Consider the following 19,206-nt stretch of genomic DNA (forward strand, 5'->3'; position numbering starts at 1 on the left):
TCCTCTTCCCTCCACTTCTCACAGGCGGAACCCCTTGCACTTCCACCTCATTGCTGACTCCATCGCAGAGCAGATCCTGGCAACGCTCTTCCAGACCTGGATGGTGCCGGCCGTGCGCGTAGACTTCTACAACGCAGATGAGCTCAAGGTACAGGCAGGAGGGAGAGGTGCCTCCCTGAGCACCGCATGCTGGAAGCTTTTCTTGGTTGTGGCCTTGTAGACTGGCAGTGGTAGAAACCTCAGCTTTCAGCTGGAAATGCCCAGGGTATAACTTAGGCTGTTTGTCACTCAGATCTGATATTACTACAGAAAGCATCAAAGGGACCACTACTTCAGCACAGAATGTGTGCTGGTCTGTGTGGTTCTGGCACAGACCAACTTTCTTTAAAGGGTTTCTTCAGAAGGGGAAGACCTGGTATGCATCTGAAAGAGGTCTTTGGTGGCTCTTCTAGAGAATTCTGCTACCAGTGAGATCAGTGCTGAATTCAGAGTCAGGGGCCTGGGTTTTAATTTGTTGTATTGTCACTTGTCGTAAGATACAAAGTAAATAATCTGTACCTTTGCTGTGTCTGTTTTCTCATCAGTAAAAAGGTGATCATACCAACCTCACTGGGTAATGAAAAGGCAGAAATGAGAGAATGTGTGTGAATGTGCTTTTAAAAGATTATGCAACACAATAGTAAAGATTGTGTTGGGCCAGAAGTTTCACCGAATAAGACTCATTTGGTCATATCATTTCCTTGCTTAAAAGCCATCTGTATTGCCATGTTGCCTGGATCAGGATTGGAATTCATAGTCTCAAGAAGTCCTGCTTCTGGTTCTTGACTCTTCTTCCAGTCTCATCTGTGTCATTCCTGGAAATTCATCCTGTTACTCAGCTCTAGGAAACTACGTCTAGTCTCTGCTTCCTCTCCTACTTTTGAGTCTTTGCTTATGCTGTTCCTTCCAACTGACATTCCCTTCCACCTGCCTTGTCACAACTCCTACTCACCTGCTGCATTGGTACTTCCTCTGAGAACCTTCCCTGACTTCTCCAAAGAAAACTTCTTCAGCAGTCTATCTGCTGGTTTAGTTTAGAACCTTTTTTAATAGGGGAGGGGGCAGGAAAGCACGTCTTACTCTTTTCTGATTTCTGGTGCATAGCTGATACCCTGTAATGCTTGTGAATTTAACAAATTGCTGTTGTTAGGAGAACACGTAACTTTGCTGAAATATGTTGATGTTCTATCTCCTATCACCTTGGGAAGGACTGAACACCTAGGCATGAGGCTGATTCTAGCAAATTGCTTGTTCCAAACCTCATAAAGCCATTATCTTTTCATTTCAGAGCCATAACATTTTAAATAGATCACAGAGATGCCGGCCAGAGTTTCTGATTTTCCCATATTTCAGACTCTGAGGTTGATCGAGATGTTCAGAATTTAGCATTTGGGGATTGTCGTGGTAATTTGTGTGCCATTCCAATCTATTCTGAGCTAAAATTGATTAACACTCTTAAAAGGGAAAAACAAAATTTAGCAAATTGCTACGCTAATTAAGGTGAAAGCAAGCCTCTCTGTCTCCCAGGGTCTTGGCGCCAACACAGTGGGGGAAAAGCAATGGGAGGGAGGCGTGGCGCCTGGTGCACAAGGATGCTTCTGCCTCCTTCATTGCTCTTTTTTGGGCAATCCTGTGCCATGCTCCTTGCAAGTCTGTGCCCCCCACTACTTTTTAAGAAAACACAAAAGTGGTTCAGCAGAACCCCAAGTTCACATCTTGGCTTGCTGTCGAAGAACCATCTGAATTGGTGTCTGAGCCCTGGCTCAGTCAGGTGTTAGATGGGTGGCACAGTGACAGCCACCAAGACAAGGACTAAACAAAATAACACCTGTGAAGGCACAGCAGTGTCTGGAATGCAGCAGGTTTTTGAAAAGGCCCCACTCTCCTTTGCAGCCAAGGCACAAAGTAAGATTAAAATGCTCGTGAAATCCACAGACATTTGGGAGATGTCTGAAGGACATCTGAAGGAGTAAGGCACCAAGGACTGTACTCTGCTCCCGGGAACCCTGGGGCATCCCTGAGGTTGAGGTCTTGGACGACATGGGGGCAGAGGGACTGCTGCTCTGACTCTTGCACGCCCACTTCCATCCTGGAAGACCGACTGTTCATTATTTTACATATTGGATTTTTATCCATTGGAATCACAGAGTCCATGGCTTAAAAAATAAGAATTAAGAAAAATACAATCAGATGTGTTCTAAAAGATACTGTCTCCAGTGTCGTCTTCTTTTTTTTTTTTTTTGTCTCCAGTGTCTTATCCTCTAGCGTGACCTTTGCTACCAACTACACTGACTACCCTGTTCAAAGTCTCAAACACACCTGCATTTTATTTCCCTTCCAATGAAATTCCCATCTCCCACCATCTTATATCCCCTGAGACTCTTGTCAGAATCCTGTAAGGACAATGAGTATGAAAGCATTTTGTAAACACAATTTTGCCATAACTGATGATCACAATAGTGATGATTTATATGTAATCTAGCTCTGCAAACCCCAAACCATGGTTTGCCCAGTCCCCGCAGCTTGAGCCTCTCCTGGCCGTAGCACTGCTATATGCCTGCTTAGCTGCTCTTCCAGAATCAAGGTTCATCTTTTTTTTTTTTTTTTTTAAAGATTTTATTTATTTATTTGAGAGAGGGAGCATGAGGGAGAAAGCAGGAAGGGTGGGTGGGGAAGAAGGAGAAGCAGACTCGCACTGAGCAGGGAGCCCAATGCGGGGCTCTATCCCAGGACCCCGGGATCATGACCTGAGCTGAAGGCAGACGCTTAACCCGGTGAGTCACCCAGGCACCCCCAAGAGTTCACCTCTGCCATCCCTCTTCCCTCACCCTGTGTCTGCTCATCCCATTCCTAGCTGGTCTCCATCTTCCTGGCCGCCATCCCTCTCTGAGCTTTTCTGACCTCTCCCCAACACAACAGCAGTTTTGGTCTTTTCCCCTCTGCCCACTCCTCCCCCAGATGTATTCTCTCTCAGCAGCATGAGTTGGCTCTCCCAGAAGCATGCCCAACCATGCCAGTTCCCTTTCCTGTGCATAAAACCCTGCGTGGTATCCTGGTGCTCCAAAGATAGAGGCTAGGATCTGGACTTGGGCTTTCTGGCTCCTGCCTCCTCCGGCTCTGTTGTCTACCACAGTACCACCGCTCACTCACTGGATCATCACAAGTGCTCTGCTCCTTCCCTCTCACCAGGGGGGCCACTACACAGGCTACTCCTCTGTCTGTTAAACTCTGTTCCCCAGTTGGCCTCCTCTTCCCCATTGCTAGTTAATTCCATGTTTTTTTCACTTAAGCTACATTTACTCCGGGAAGCCTTCCCTGCATTCAGTATCTGATAGGGGACACTTTGTTGTATGTTCTCATGGGATCACATACATTTCATCACACAATGTGATCTTTCTTGTCTTTGTGGAGAAAACTGGTCTTTCTCGCCCCTAGATAGCTGGTTCCAAAAGGACCGAGATAGGTCTGCTTTTTATCACCCTTCTATCTTTAATGCCTCCTGTGATGCCCGGCCTATGAAAATATTTGCAAAATGATGATATACAGTAAACTTAGAGCTGGGTCCTTATGAGTAATAAAGCCATTAGGAAGGGGTTTCTTTATCATTGTCAGGGCTCACCACATTCCTAAGGCCTGTTGGGCCTTAAGGTATGGGCGGACAGCCAGGTATTTGTCTACCAGTCACCCTGCAGTGGCATAAATAAGGCAGCTCCATCTGTGCTACCCTGTGTAAAGTCCCAAGAGCAGCCCTGGGACAGGTGAGTGTCTTTCCATGAATGCATTAAAACGCCATCCATCAGCTGATGTTAGCAAAGGAGGAAGAAGGGGAGAGGAGAGGGCCCGTGCTGTGTTGTGCAGTTGCATTTAGAAAGCGTGTCCGATGGTACCCTCAGCAGGCACACATGATGCCCCCCACCCCCAAACTGGTGCTGGAAAATCACTTTGTACAGCTGTTGGAAATGGCATTTCTCGGAAACATTCCTGTGGGCCCCTTATTATATCTGTTAGTGCTGGAGAACGGACTAAAAGGGAAGAGGAAATTTATAAGGGATTGGTGCATGATTACAAATGAACTGCAGGAAGTCTGCTGTGGACTGGTATGCTTCTCTTGGTAATGGCCAATTAGTGCAGATTTGCAAATAGTGATCACTCAGCTTGCTTGTCTCTGTGGCCTGTGAAATGCTCATTGGTCTTCTGATGTTTACAGGGCCCATTCATTTCCAGCCTCCCAGTCCCCATATCAACAGGCTACCAGGACTGAGCACATTTTTGTACCCAGAACTCCATTCAAGATGCATAACTCCTCTCACCAGAGAAAGGAAGAGCAGGATGGGGGACTTATTTTTGTGGGGAGCTTTGTAGATGATGGCATGCTGTCCCTTGCCCCTCAACGGCAGCCTTGTGGGATGGACTGAAGTTTGATTACCGCCATCTCACAGATAATTTATAAATTGAAGCATGGAGTTGAAGAGTATTTGCCTACAATCAGGCAGCTAATAAATGCCACAGCTGCTATTTAACTTTTCCCTTTCCAAAAAAAAAAAAAATAAATAAAAAAATAACTTTTCCCTTTCCAAATGGAATGCTAGGAGATAGAGGATTGTGTAATTCAGTAGACATGGATGTAGAGCAGATCCGAAGGGAAGGAGGGAGTCAGGGACTACAGCCACCGAGGAACACATCCGCCACTGTTGAGTTGTGCTTGAACATAGGATTCCTGTTTTCTGTGCCTCAGGACCCTGTCAGGCTGCAGTGTAACTTGTGCTATCTATGGGACCCTTGGTATCTTATGTGTGATGTGCTCCTTTTATAGAATGCCCCCAGCTCTGTGGAGCAAGTGCTATTATTATCCCCACCATGCAGATAAGGAGGGTAAGGCTTTGGGGTGGTCAACCAAACCAACCCCAAGTCCTGTGTGTAGCTCGTAGATGGCAGAGTCAGGATTAAAACCCAGAACTACTTGACTTCACAACCCATGCTCTCCTGTGTTAGATTTCCTTCCCTGTGGTCTGCTTGTATATATATATTTTTTTTTTTTAAGATTTATTTATTTGAGAGAGAGAGAGAGAGAATGAGTGTGTGCACAAGTAGGGGGAGGGGCAGAGGGAGAGAATCCACAAGCAGACTGCCTGCTGAGCACGGAGCCCAATGTAGGACTCAATCCCAGGTCCCTAAGGTCATGACCTGAGCCAAAACCAAGAGTCAGCCTTTTAACCGACTGAGCCACCCAGGCTCCCCTATGGCTTGTTTTTAAGCTGGGACCCTGTAATTGTGACTAGACAAGGGTCCTCTAAGCTCTCGGTGGTGTTTTTTTTCCTGGTTGTTGATGAAGAACAAATGCTTTAAGCATGACCCCTCCATTAAAGGAGATGGAGCTTCCTGCTGTAGATAAAAGGACACTATATTCACAATGCTGCTGAAGTTCAGGACAGCCCCATCACTTCACCCAAGGTTGTTTTCCAAATGAAGCAGTCACTCTCTAGGCAGTTTCCCTTAAATCAGCAGTACATACCTTGTCAGTTTTCACACAAGACCCTGCATACCAACTAGCCCTTGATCTTGCCCCAGTTGGCCCAGAAAGTCAATCCCATGCCATCAGCTGGGGTGAGGATGAACCCGAGCTTGCAACGGGAAGCTCCTAGGGCCGCAGCCGTTTCATGATTCACCTGTCCAGCTGGGGGTCCTAATTTATCTCCTTTTCTCTTAGACCTGATGCCTGCTCGTTACCAACATCAGAAAGGTTATGAAGTGGGATTCAGGGCTATGGCTCCAAAAAATATTAATGGCTGACTCTAAAAATTGGCTCCCTACTCATCCTCTGTTACCTTTGTGCTGGTCTTTGTGGAGTATCGCAGAAGCTCTCTTTAGATAACTGCCATCTTCAGCACCCTGCTGTCCTTTGGGAGACATACTTCTATTGTTCCTCTCATTAGGGGGTGGATAAACTGCTACCTACCCTATCTGTTTCCCAGGAAGATGTGCTTCCTGAATGTTGGACATTTCCAGTTAGGAAGGACTGATACAAATAAGAAGCCCTAGGGATTCAGGGTTCGGAGGAAGCTCGATAAAAATAGCTGTCTTTGGACAGATGAGGTCCAGGGAGGGTTAAGAATTATCCAGGATCACATGTGATTCTTTCCAACACAGTCCTCTTCCCAGAATTGGGTCTGGGTGTTTTGATTGTGGGGCCTGGGCTATCGCTCAAAGGCACTGCACTTGACGGTGGTTGAACACCATGGACCGTCACCAACTCTACCCCCATAGGGCTGGAGCAGGTTCCAGTTAGGCTTGACCTGCAGAGGAAGGACAGAAGTCTCATGGAGGACATGATCTGCTCTAAGATGCCTGGCAGAAGAGTGAGAAGTGAAGTGTGTGTGACCTTTGGAATTGTGCGACTTCACTAATAATTCGGTAATACTGAGAATAACACACAATGCTTAATTGTCTTTTAAAGTTGTTACCTCTAGCCCTTCTTTATTAAAGGTGAAGATTAAATGCAGTAAATGAGGTCTCATAATGGAAAGCACACAGTGCTTGGCACATAGTAGGGACTCGTGAATTCTGTGTTTTCTCTTTTTCTATATTTGAAAATGGCTATGATTAACCTCTTAAGTCTTCACCCTTGTTTCCTTCTCTCTTTTTGCATCTCATGTTCTATAGGAGGGCTGACAGGGGTTAAATATTATGTCCAGGTCTGGAAAAGTTATTATCTCCCATTCTCTTCATTGTTTTTCTTGGGCCCTGGATTATCCATGTGGTTTGTGAATATGAGGGCTGGTTCTATCTGGCCAGCAGTGCACCTCTGGCCTTTGCAATAGGTTCTTCTCTCTCTCGGATAACAAGGTGAGATTGTAGAATGGACATGGGAGTGAAATGCATCTGAAAACACAGGAGGTGGTCGTTAGCTTTTAAATATCACACATGGAAAATTGTAAGCAACCAACAGGAAATTGTAATCTGCATTAGAAAAGAATCTTTGTGTCGATTGTACAATTCACTTTATACACAGGCAAATATTTCTTTATAAAATGGAGTGTCTTAATGAATGGGCCCTGTCTCTTTTTGAGAATCATAGAATCTTAATTAGGAAGGAACTTGGCATTCATTTGGCATAACCTTCCACTTTCTTCTATAATATTCTATATAAATGGTCATTAATCTTCTGCTTTTGAATACTTCCAGAGATAAGAGACCATTACCTCCCAAAGGACCTTGTTCCATATTTAGAAACTCTATTAGAAATATCCGCCTTGTGCTGTCCTGAAATCTTTTATCTTTTTGATTCTCCCATTGGTCCTGAGCATTAATAAAGACCAAATGCAAGTGTAGATATCATTGTCTGTTAACTCCTGTTAACAGTCTCCTTTCCCACTAGACTGTGAGAACCAGGAGGGCAAGTCCTGTAACTTTTATCTCTATGCCCAGCTCTTCGGACAAAACCTGGTAAAAGTGGCTCCAGGAAATGCATTGGTTTTATGCCATGGGACTGCAGAGTGAGTCAACCAGCTGTTTGGAGACCAGCAGATCTACTGAGTCTTCTCTTCCCCATTCTTTCAATCATATCCCGAATGGCAGTGCTTGGAATCTGGGTGACACTTAAATATATCTTTCAACGTTCTTATGTAATACATGGTTTCCACGTTGTTGCCTTCCTTGAATGGGCTTACTTTTTGTCTCTGTCTACTATTCTCTGTGGGCCTTCAGAATACAACAGGTGTGTCAGATCTATGTACCTGACATGCCCCATCAGGAGCAGTCATTGGCCTGGGCTTAGACACTTAAACACCTTTAAAGCAATTAAGTGTCCCCTGATCCACCCTTTCCCTGATCGTGAACATTGATCCCTTCCCATTTTCATCGCTGTGGTCTTCTCGTTCTTGGTTCATTTCCCTCAGTAAAGAAGGAGATGTTTTTGTGTACCTTATTTCACTGTGTCCTCAAGAATCCCCTGCTGTGGAAACAGCACATGTTTGCTTGTATTAATAAGGGATTTATCAGGGCAGCCCGGGTGGCTCAGCAGTTTAGTGCCGCCTTCAGCCCAGGGCTTGATCCTGGAGACCCAGGATCAAGTCCCACATCAGGCTCCCTGCATCCTTGCATGGAGCCTGCTTCTCCCTCTGCCTGTGTCTCTGCCTCTCTGTCTCTCTCTATCTCATGAATAAATAAATAAAATCTTAAAAAATAATAAATAAAAAAAAATAATAATAAGGGATTTATCAAAGGAAGTAGCAGAATGCTGCTAATTGGAAATACAACTGATACCAAAATATACTTCTTTTGGTCTTTAATACAGTGCTCTTCCCTTGTACCAAAAATCATACCTATCCACAACTTGAGTTAAAAACCAGCAACAGTGATTGAAAAAGGTGGTTATAGTGATGGATTTTGACATTATAAGCTCAACCAAAAAAAAAAAAAAAAGACCAGCAGTATCTGATGGGTGAAGGGGATGGGCAGAATGAAGTGGGAATTAGGAGGTTAGGATATATTCCCAGTGAGAATAGGAGTCTTTGTCCAAATGTTTTCAAAGGATAAAAGGCTGGATTTTGGGAGTAAAATGTTAGAGCTTCAGTGCCTTAGATGAGGTATATTTTTTGACATATTACCCAGAGATGGAGTGGCTGAAGTGGTGTGATGAAAATTAGGAGCTTCTGGCACTTTAAGGCAAGCGTGTTGAGTGGTCCATCCATAGGTTGATGAAACCCAAGAGGAGAGAAGAATTCTATGCATGCAGATGAAAAGGAGCCCTACAATCTAGGCAAAATGGGTGATAGGTTGCCCACATCATGGGATACCCTAGAAACATATTGAGTTATGAGGATTTAAAAAAATCCTCCCTTTAAGATTAATAATAACTCTCATTAATAAGAATTGATTATATGCCAACATAATAGCTTTACAAGCATAATATTATTTTATCCCCACAGTAAGCCTTGAGGTTAGTATAATTATTTTCACCCATTTCCAGGTGAGGAAGTGGAATCTTATAAAAGAAACTTGTTAAAATTATTCAGCATTTTGAACCAGAATATGACTCTAAGTAGTCCAACCCTTGAGCAGCACTGTCCGATAGAAATATAGTGACAAATCATAGGTATAATTTCAAGTTTTCTACTGGTCACATTTCCAAAGGCAAAATGAAACAAGTGAAAGGAATTTTAATAATAGCATTTTATTTAAACCTATATATCCAAAATACTATAATTTCAACAAGATCAGTATTTTCAAAATTACTAAGGAGATAATTTTATATACTTTTTTTCATACTGCCTTCAGTAGTCAATGTGTATTTCACGCATTTAAACTTAGGCTGCATTTCAATGACTCAGTGGCCATCTATATAGGGGTGGTGGCTATGAGGGAGCACTGGAGCCTGATTTCTGAGGCTCCACCATGACACAAGGGCAGAGGGTGGAGAGAGACATATCTTTGAAGAATAAAAATTCTGGCTGAGTCTTTTTGCTATAATAATAGACGTCCTTAAGAAAATTTCTACAGCCCTTTCTGAGCAGGGACCTCAGAATACTAGCCACATTTTCTCGTGTATAAAGACAACAGAAAATTATATTCTATGCAAGAGCTCACAAAATATACACCAGTGTATACTTGAAGAAGTATCATCAGTGATTTGCCAGCCAACCATATAAGTAATCAAAATGAATATTCAGAATGAGAAAGTCTCATTCTAGAGGGGCAGGCAATGTGTACTGAAAGAAGTTACACATGGGATGATATGTAAATAATTGTTTTAAGTCTATTGCAAAGATGAATGCAAATGCCAAAAGTTGTTCTTAAAAACATACATAAATAACCAAGTAGTTTTGTTGTTGTTTCCATGTTTACCCATCTTGCTCACCCTGTACCTCCCACCTCTGGCAACCACCTGTCCCTTCTCTGTGTCTATGAGCTTGGGGCTTTTTTTTTTAATTGCTGTTTCTTTGTTTGGTTCTGTTTTTCCGAGATTCCCATGTAAGTGAGATTATATGTATTACTTTTCTCAGTCTTATTTCTCTTGTAATGCCCTCAGGGCCATCCATGTTGTCACAGATGATCTCCTTATTTTTTAGGGCTGAATAATGGTCTCTTTTCCATTCACCATCAGTGGACACTTAGGGTGCTTCCATCTCTGGGCTATTGGAAAAGACGCTGCACTAGAAAACTAGAGTGCTGATCAGTCATTTTAAAACCAGCTGGGAAGTGTGTGTTGGATTTAAAAGCTGCTACATTTCCTGCGTTTTGTGTAACTCAGGTGGGATTCTGTAACCCTTCACTCTGATCATCAGGAGAATGAAAAAGTAAGCTGTTTTTGCAAAACTCAAAGCTGACCATGGGTAAAGTTATAAATAGAATTAAAACTGAGTTATCAGAGATGAATATTAATATTGCAAGTGAAACAAAGTCTGTGTAATGTAGGTAGGGAGCAGAAACAAAATGAAAAAGAAAAAAATAAGAATGCTGGAACGTAAGATATACAAATGGGGGAAAATGAGCCTTGTTGTAGCATATGCAAAAATTAACTTGAAAATAATCTTACACCTAAATGTAAAGACTAAAACAATAGAACTGATGGAAGAGAACAGAGAAGAAAATCTTAGTGACCTTGGGTTAGGCAAAGATTTCTCAAGTGGGTTATGAAAAACACAAACTAAAAGAGCAAGAAATACTAATAAATTGGACTAATAAACTGGTTTTTGTTGTTCTGAGACATGAATAAGAAGACGACAAGCCACAGACTCAGCATATTTACAAAGTATATGTCTGATAAAAGATTTGTATCTGGAATATGCAGAGAACTCTTAGAACAGTACAAGAAGACAAATGACCCAATTTAAAAATGGACAGTGGATTTTAAGAGACACATCAGTAAGGAAGACAAGGATAGCCAGTAAATGCCCACCCCCCCAAAGTGCTCAACATCATTAGTCATCAGGGAAATGCAAATTAGGTCACCAGGAGATTCTACTTCACACCCACTACAATGATCAAGATCTTAAAAGAGTGAAAATACCAAGTGTTGGTGAGAATGTGGGACAACCAGAACTGTTGTACATGAGTAGACATGTAAAATGGTACATCCACTTTGTAAAACAGTTTGTCCATTTCTTAAGAAGTTAAACAGTCTCACATTATGGCCCACCAGCAGGAGAAATAAAAACATTCACATACAAAAATTTGTATGTGAATATTCACAGCAGCTTTGTTCATAGAATGCCAATGTCCATCAACCAGAGAAAACAATTAGTATATCCATTCAGTGGAATGTTAATTCAGCAGTGAATGTGATATATACAACAGTATCAGGGAATCTCAGAAGTAGTACACTAAGTGAAAAACGCCAGACACAAAATACTGCATATTATATATGACTACACAAAATTCTTGAAAGCAAGGCAGGAGGTACTAGAACCCAAAGAGTGGGGTGGAAGAGACCACCTAAAAGGGGTATGAGGAAAATGGGGAGGAGGGAGATAGAATTGTTGTATATAGTGATCGCGTGGTGGTTGCAGACTGTATACATTTGTTGAATCGTTCATTTAAAAGGAGAGATTGTAATGTATGTCAATTTTTTTCACAGAGCTGAAAAATAATGCTTAAAAATACTATTCCAGAACAAAACCAACATTACTTATTTTAACAAATGTACATACTTTAAATTTCTTTTAATGGAGAAACACCCCAATGCTTAAGTAACGGTATCTTAACTGCTTACAATCTTCAAAAATATACCTAAAATAAATTATGAAATTAAAAAATAAGTTTATATGTAGGATGTCTCAGACATACAAAGGAAAAAAAGGTACAGATGTTAATTTCAGACTATCTCAAAAATAAAGTATATTTAATTGAAATTAGTAATTTCAAATTGACAAGCATGATATCCATAAGAGGAAATAATAGCCATGCTGTTTTCTAAGTTAGAAAGCTTTCAAATACATAAAGCAAAAACTGATAGAAATATAGGATATATTGAGTTTCAGCCACTAAAAAGGCAAATCATAATTTTAATGACAGTTTTAAGAATATAATCATTATGAGTAGATATCAAAGCTTATATCCATAAAATGGAATAAAATTGGATTTTCATGTGTTTTTGGAGAAATTACATAAATTGAGGGTGCAAGAAAACCTCATTAAATTCCAAACCATAAAAATTATACAGGCCCCCTTTTGGCTACAGTGAAGTAATACTACATCAGAAACAAACTTTTAAATGGGAAGTTCAACATACCTGGAAATTAGAGGAAGGTGAAGAATTTTTCTAAATGCTTATTTAATCCAAAAGGAAGTAAAACTAAAAATTATAGCCTATTTTCAAAACCACAAAAGAGGAATATTTCACAGTAAAGCTTATGGAATGTGCTCAAAGCTGTCATTGGAGATGTTTTAATAGCCTTCAGTGCCTTCATTATTCAAACACAAAGATGATGATAAATGCACCTCACATTCCATTTGATAATTTAAACAAGAATAATGGTGTGGACCTAAGGAAAGCAGAAGGAAAATAAAGTTAATAGCAGAAGGCTGTGAAATAAGAAAAATGAAAAGCAAAACTAGAATTAAATTTTCGAAAGCTGGTTCTGTGAATGAGAAAATGGCAGTCCTCCGGCTAATTTAGGAATGAGTAATGGAGTAAATATTATTAAGCTAAACACTAAATAAGGTAGCAGACAACAATGAACATGGAAAACAGTAATAAGATAACAGTAAAACCTAGCATTTATTTGGTACTTATGTACTAGATACAATACTAAGTATTTAATGTGGGTTCTCTCACTTAATTATCACTCTATAAAATTAGTGCTATGATGATCCCATTTTGCAGATGAGGAACCTAAAACTCGAGGCAGTTTGGCCAAGACATCTTGGTTTGCAGAGGTTGGAAACAGGATCACAGCCTTTATCCTGGTAGTGGGTCTGGGTTTTGATTCCTAGAACATAACACTGTAAAATGCCATCCCCTACATAGGTGTATTTTAATTGTATGTGTATAATACACATTTTAGTATATACTGTATATGTTAGGTATATATAATACACACATGGCATGTATTTATGATATGCATATATTGTATAAATATATAACATGTAATATGTACATATATGCATTGTATATATAATTGTATATAATATGCATATGTTGTAATACAAAGTGCTATAATATATATGTATGTATGCATATATACATACATTGTATATATACACATCTATATGTATACGATGTATATAATATACATTTCAATTAGTCAAATTGAAATAGATTTCATTTCAGTTAATCAAATCTACTAGAATTTTCCCTTGAATTTTCTTAGAATTTTTTCCATTTCTCCTTGCCATATACAAATTTTCCTTGCCCTTGGATAAAAATTTTCATTTTTTTCCTAGTCTGAATGTTTCTCCCTTTAAATTTAAGTCTTTAAATTACCCAAAATTTATTTTTGTGTCTGGCGATATCCTATTTGATCTTTCCCCAAATGCTCAATCTTCACAATAATGGCCTTTTGCTACATAAACCATTCTTTCTCCAAGGGTTGGAAATTCTTCCTTGAGCAAAGGTTGATAATTATCCAGAACATAGGATACCACTCTTTCCTTTTCATATTCACAGCTGATAGAAGTAACTGCTCCTGGGACTCTTCCTGCTGAGTGGAGGAAAAGCTTCAGCATTCTTATTAAGACTCCTTCATTCAAACATTTACTTAGAGTCAATTATGTGCAAGTACTCTGTTAACAGTGGGGGATAGATAGGGTGGTTAAGAACAGAGGGGGTCCATCCCTGTAGTGGATGAGTTGGGCTTATGACCAGTACTTAGGCATTAAAGGTACTGAAGAAATAATTATAGAAGAGAAGTGTTTAACAAATAACTATACAATAACAAGTGTTATGAAAAAGGAAACAGTGGCATGACAGCCTAGAGTAGAGCAACCCAAACATGAATAGAATGGTGGGCCAAGAATAATTTCCTTGAGATTTAGACTGAGCTCTAAACAATAGATGGGGAGGAAAAGTGAGGAGGGAAGACCTCTATTTCAGGTAACATGGTGAACTAGACATACTAGAATGTTGTATATAACATTGCATATATATATTATATATGGAACATTTTATATATATATATATATATATATATATATATATATATATATATATATATGAAAGGAAGAACTATCCCAGTAAATATGGCTTAAACAACATATCCATTTTTCTTATAAATGATTGGCAGTTCCATGAGAGATGGTAGTGTTCATGGGTGTTCTCTTGGGCTCCTCATGGTTACAGTGGTCATAGCAAACCCAGCAAGTCATCTCCTCTCAGGACATTGGGAAGGAAATGTGGGTTCTCTCTGTCCCCATCTCTCTTTCTCTCTCTCTCTCTCTCTCCCTCCCTCCCAGGGGGAGGGAATCTTCTCCCCAGAATCTCCCAGCAGACTTCCCATCAGGTGTGCTGGTCAGGATTGTCCTATATCTATATGCTGTCTACAGGGGAGACTGGGAGAGTGAGGGTTTCTGTGTTTGCAGCCTTCACAGCAGAGACTAGAGGAGCAGCTCTGAGTAGGCAACCAGTAGAGTCTCTCACACTTCCCTTTGTAGGTTTGTTGTGAGAAGAAAATGCATATTTAGGAAGCAGGGATAACTAGTATATATATGTATATATATATATATATGTATATATATATGTGTGTGTGTGTGTGTTGTTTTTTCCTTACTTGCTCTTTTTAATCTGTGACTTCTGAATTAACCACTTTTGGAGTTTGGTTTGGGTAACTTTGTTGGGATTTCCTAAGGCAACTAGTCTGTCCATGGGGAAATTCCCAGCCTCTCAAGATAGATGGACTACCAGTAGCCCAGGGTAACTGGCTGGCTTGGGAAATCGGATGCTAACTCTAATTAATTCAGCTACCTAGCTGAATTCTCAATTAAGAGGAAGTAACTTGGGTCGGGTCTATACATTGGTACAAGTCAATCAGTAGATAAGGATTTGCTGAATGCACAAGATTCTGTCAGAGCTCAGACGCAGAAAAGCTAATGTCTTCTGCAGGAATTTAGTACCAGTGAATGAAATGGAGAGTGGTGCAGTACCAGTCAGTTACCAGCTGGATAGTCAGGGCTGGCTTCCCAGGAGAAATGGGATTTGGAGCTGGGCCTTGAAGCTAGTGTGATTTCCAGAAGTGAAGGGGAAAGAGAAGGGGCGTATCCATGCTGGGTACATCATTATCCAGAACAAGGAGGGCTTGAGGAAGAGGGTGGAGAGAAGGCGGAAGAGCTTTTTATCGGGCTCTGTGAATTAATGACAGGTTTTCACTGCCCAAAGAAGAGAATACCTTTCCCCAAGCAGGATTCCTTTGTCTGATTATTATCTGCTGAGCTTAGCTATAAAACTTAATACCCTCATCATTGTACTTTTTCTGTCAGAAAAGAAAGAAATGTGTTTCTTTTATCTTCCTGGCCTTCTGTTTTTCACTTAGTAAGGCCAGACCTAAAAAAAAAAAAAAAAAGGAAGGCCAGGTCTTTTGATAGTAGAAGAAATTAATACACCAGTTCGCCAAGACTATCACCTGGGGCTCCTCAGGATGCCCATGGGAAAAAAATTAAATTACTGTTACCTTCTAGTCTTCAGTATCCGTATGCCACTATGTCCACATTTGCATTAAAAGCAAACAAATTGAATGTCTACCATATGCAAAATATCTTAGAAACCACTAGGGGAGTTTCTGAGCTAAGATAGTGAATCTACCACCAGGGATGCTCAGGTGGAGATACATGTGTACCTGTGAATTACCCACAGGATACATAAGGCAGAGAGAAGCATGCTTAGTAGTGGATGAGTGTGAACCTAACTGGCCTGATATTTGGAAAATTGAACTTTGATTTTACAGTGTGCAGAAACCATTTAAAAAAAATCAATGTCCCTGATCTGTTCAGTGGGTTTGAGGACAAAAGGGGAGCTGGATGGGATGAGCATTGTCAAGTTTTTTCCTGAGGTTCTGTTTCTCTTATTTATTAGATAACTTGCAACAGAATGCCACCTCTGTGTGCTAGGGAGCATTGGTAAAATGAACAAGTCAGTCCAAGATCTTGATCTTAAGGTTCTCAGGACCGATGACCCAGTGACCATATGGATCCTGGGGGCAGGGTGTTGTGGTAGATGAGTAAAAAATAAAGAATAGAATTGGTTCATCTACTCCAGACTTGCTGCTTTACACTATGACTATCCCCAAAAAGAAGATATAGATGGGTTTTAATTAAAAGTCTCTTTCTTAGACTGCTTCTTCCCTCTTCAGGTGACCACCGTTAAAGGCAGATTAATTTTTTTTTTTTTTTTTTACAGCTGATATGACAGGGTTTGGGACCTGTTGAATGTATCCGTGGAGGGAGAGAGGAATCAAGTTCACCTCGTAGAGTTCTAGAACAAGCTGGTGGGTGCATGGTGGTCTCATGTATATTGAGGGAAACTGACAAAGGAGCATGCTTTAGTGGGAGGAGCAGGAGTTCTGGCTGTTGTCTAGATAACCACTAGAGAGACCATAGTGTAATGTGTGTGGCTGGGAGCTGTCCAAAATGGAGAAGTGCTGATAGTGTGATTTTTTCCCCCTAAATAATTGCATAGTGCAGGATCATCAGATGTACAGGTGTGTCATTTGTTACATGAGCCTGGTTGGGACACAGTTAAGTGGATCTGGGGCTGTGACCCAGCAGAAGGAATCTGCTCTACTTTATACAGGGCAGGCGTGGGAGTGGAGCTAACATCTGGGGCTCTGTACAAGAGAGCCTAAGCTTAGGGCAAAGTATTCAGGAGGATGCTAAGTAATGACAGGTGCCCAGCGTGTGGAGCTTGGAGTCCTTGGTTCAATGCGAAGTTGCATTTAGGATGAGGCTTATCCTCCAGGGAGAGGGGGTGCCTGGGCCTAGTGGAAGCATGGAGTTCTTGCTGGGATAGGGGCAGCCCCAGTCTCAGCCAGCTAATTGCTGCCAGCCAAGAAAGCCCTCCTTGAATTGGCCACTGGGCAATCTTGCTTGTCTAAACGTTGTATTCTTCTCTTTATAAGCCTCATTTAAGTTTTTTTTATCTTATTTGTGGGTTTATGGAATTGCCTCTTTTCTTCCTTTAGCTCATGATGCTGAGGACTTCACACTCTTGCCTTCTTCCTCTGAAGAGGTACTTCACTAATTCTGGATAACACAGTATTTTCCAGTAGGTCAAACTGAGTCAAACTTTTACACTGGTACCAGGATCAAATCAAGATTTCACCTGCTTATCCGTACACATTTTTCAAGGTTTCACCAGTATTTTTTAATGATTTATTTATTGGGGGGCGGGTAGTTAGGGGAGTACAGAGACAGAGGGAGAGAAATGCTCAGTACACTCCCCACTGAGCACAAACCCAACACGCAACTCGATCTCACAACCTTGACTGAGATCATGACCTGAATGGAAACCAAGGTTCGAGACTTAACTCACTGAGCCACCCAGGTGTCTCAAATTTTCACTAGTATTTTTGAACAAGGTGCCTCAGCCATAGCACCCTTGATGTTTTGGGGCAGATAATCCTCTTTTTGGGAGTTTGTCTAATCTTAAGGTGTTTGGCAGCATTCCTGGCCTCTACCCACTAGGTACCCAGTGGCTGTCTTCCCCTCAGGATGTGGTAACCACACATGACTCTAGTGTTGCCAAATGCCAGAGAGTGGGCAAAATCAGCCCTAATTAAGAACCAGTGTACTGAAATCAGACAAAATCATGTGTGAGTCTGCTATTGAGGCCATCCCTGACTGTGATGTCCTTGAAGGTAATGGGGTGGAAAATTCAAGCCACCAACTCAGAGACCAGCCAAGTGGATTTATGTCCTTTTATTTCTGTCATGTGACACATAAGCAGCACCCAGATGTTGCCTGTTCTGGACACATTATCTGTGGACCCCATGGTGATATCATCACTTTACCTTGTTTGGGACACAGAAGGGGCCAGATTCTCTTTCTTCGCTAACTGAAACATGGGAAGCAAGCCAGAGTTATTTCTACACAAAGAGTACTTGGAACTTTTTATGTTTTCATCCCTTGGTACATGCACCATGTCACCAATTTGATTTTGGGGGTAGGCGGAAGTGCCCAGAGGTGTCAAACTGAGTTTTCTTGCTGAGCACAATGGACAATACTTTGGTCTGTCAATTCCATCTGCTTACCTTGCTAAAGTCAAAGCATGACATGGGGAGCATCTTCCCGAAGGTCTAAAGAGGTAAGTTTCAACCCTACTACCATTTACTGGCTTTGTAACTTTGGACAGTGGTGTTTTAAAGTCTCAGTTTCCTGTTATGTAAAGTGGGGATGTGAATTCTTGCTTAATTCACAGTTATTTCCAGAATCAAATGAAATCATCTGAAAGTGCATTGTAAACTAGAAAATGCTGTGCATGCATTATCCTCATCATTCCCATTATCATTTTTGAAAGATGGACATCATCTTCACAAACTGACCTGTTAAATATCCCTTTATAGACTCAACTCCCTTGGCTAAAAACTCATCTAACTAGGATATTTTCATTGGATTTAACCACTCAGCCAGGCTCAATTCAAGAACCCCAGTGGGTTTTAAATCTGCTCACTACTGGCTAAATAATATGTTTGAAGAGAAAATAGCAAGCAGTGATCAACATCTTATTCATAGGCATAATAGCGCTGCTAAAACTCCCCTTTCTCATCCCCTATTATTATTAATATGCTGTTATTACCTAACGTACACTGTGTCCTAGAGTGTGCTTGTTGCCTTTACATTACATATACATAATACATAAGGCCTACCCTCCAAAACCAGCCATTATAAAGAAGCGAGAGGAAATCACCGATGGTGGCAGATGTGGTAAGGCACTAGCGTTTCAAGCTTGCTCACTGTGATCAGGCCTTTATTCTCCTTGTCACGTCATGAAATATTCCTTACTTCCAGATTCAGAATTAACCAGCAGCTGTGAATGCAGATTCTGTCAGGTGGCCTGCTTGGTGCGTCCACAGACATCATCTCTGGTTTTCAGTCTCAGACCAAGTGAACGGCTTTGTCTCTATTTTTCAGGTGCACAATCTAAGAGAGAATAGAATTGACCCACCTCCCAATGTGTGTTTTCAAACTCTGAGTAGTGTTCATTTCTGTATTCTGTGTTGCTTCCAGGTCAAGAATGCTTAA

General features: G+C 41.1%; 1 protein-coding gene across 1 annotated transcript in view; it reads left to right on the forward strand.

Annotated features, from left to right (window-relative positions):
- Positions 1 to 19,206, forward strand: part of LARGE1 (LARGE xylosyl- and glucuronyltransferase 1) — a 478,727-nt gene that overhangs the window by 219,767 nt on the left and 239,754 nt on the right. The window contains 1 exon segment of the mRNA XM_049115330.1: positions 25 to 148. Within this exon segment, the coding sequence (XP_048971287.1) occupies positions 25 to 148 (124 nt within the window).

Source organism: Canis lupus, chromosome 10, assembly GCF_003254725.2.
Source record: "Canis lupus dingo isolate Sandy chromosome 10, ASM325472v2, whole genome shotgun sequence".
NCBI lineage: Eukaryota > Metazoa > Chordata > Mammalia > Carnivora > Canidae > Canis > Canis lupus.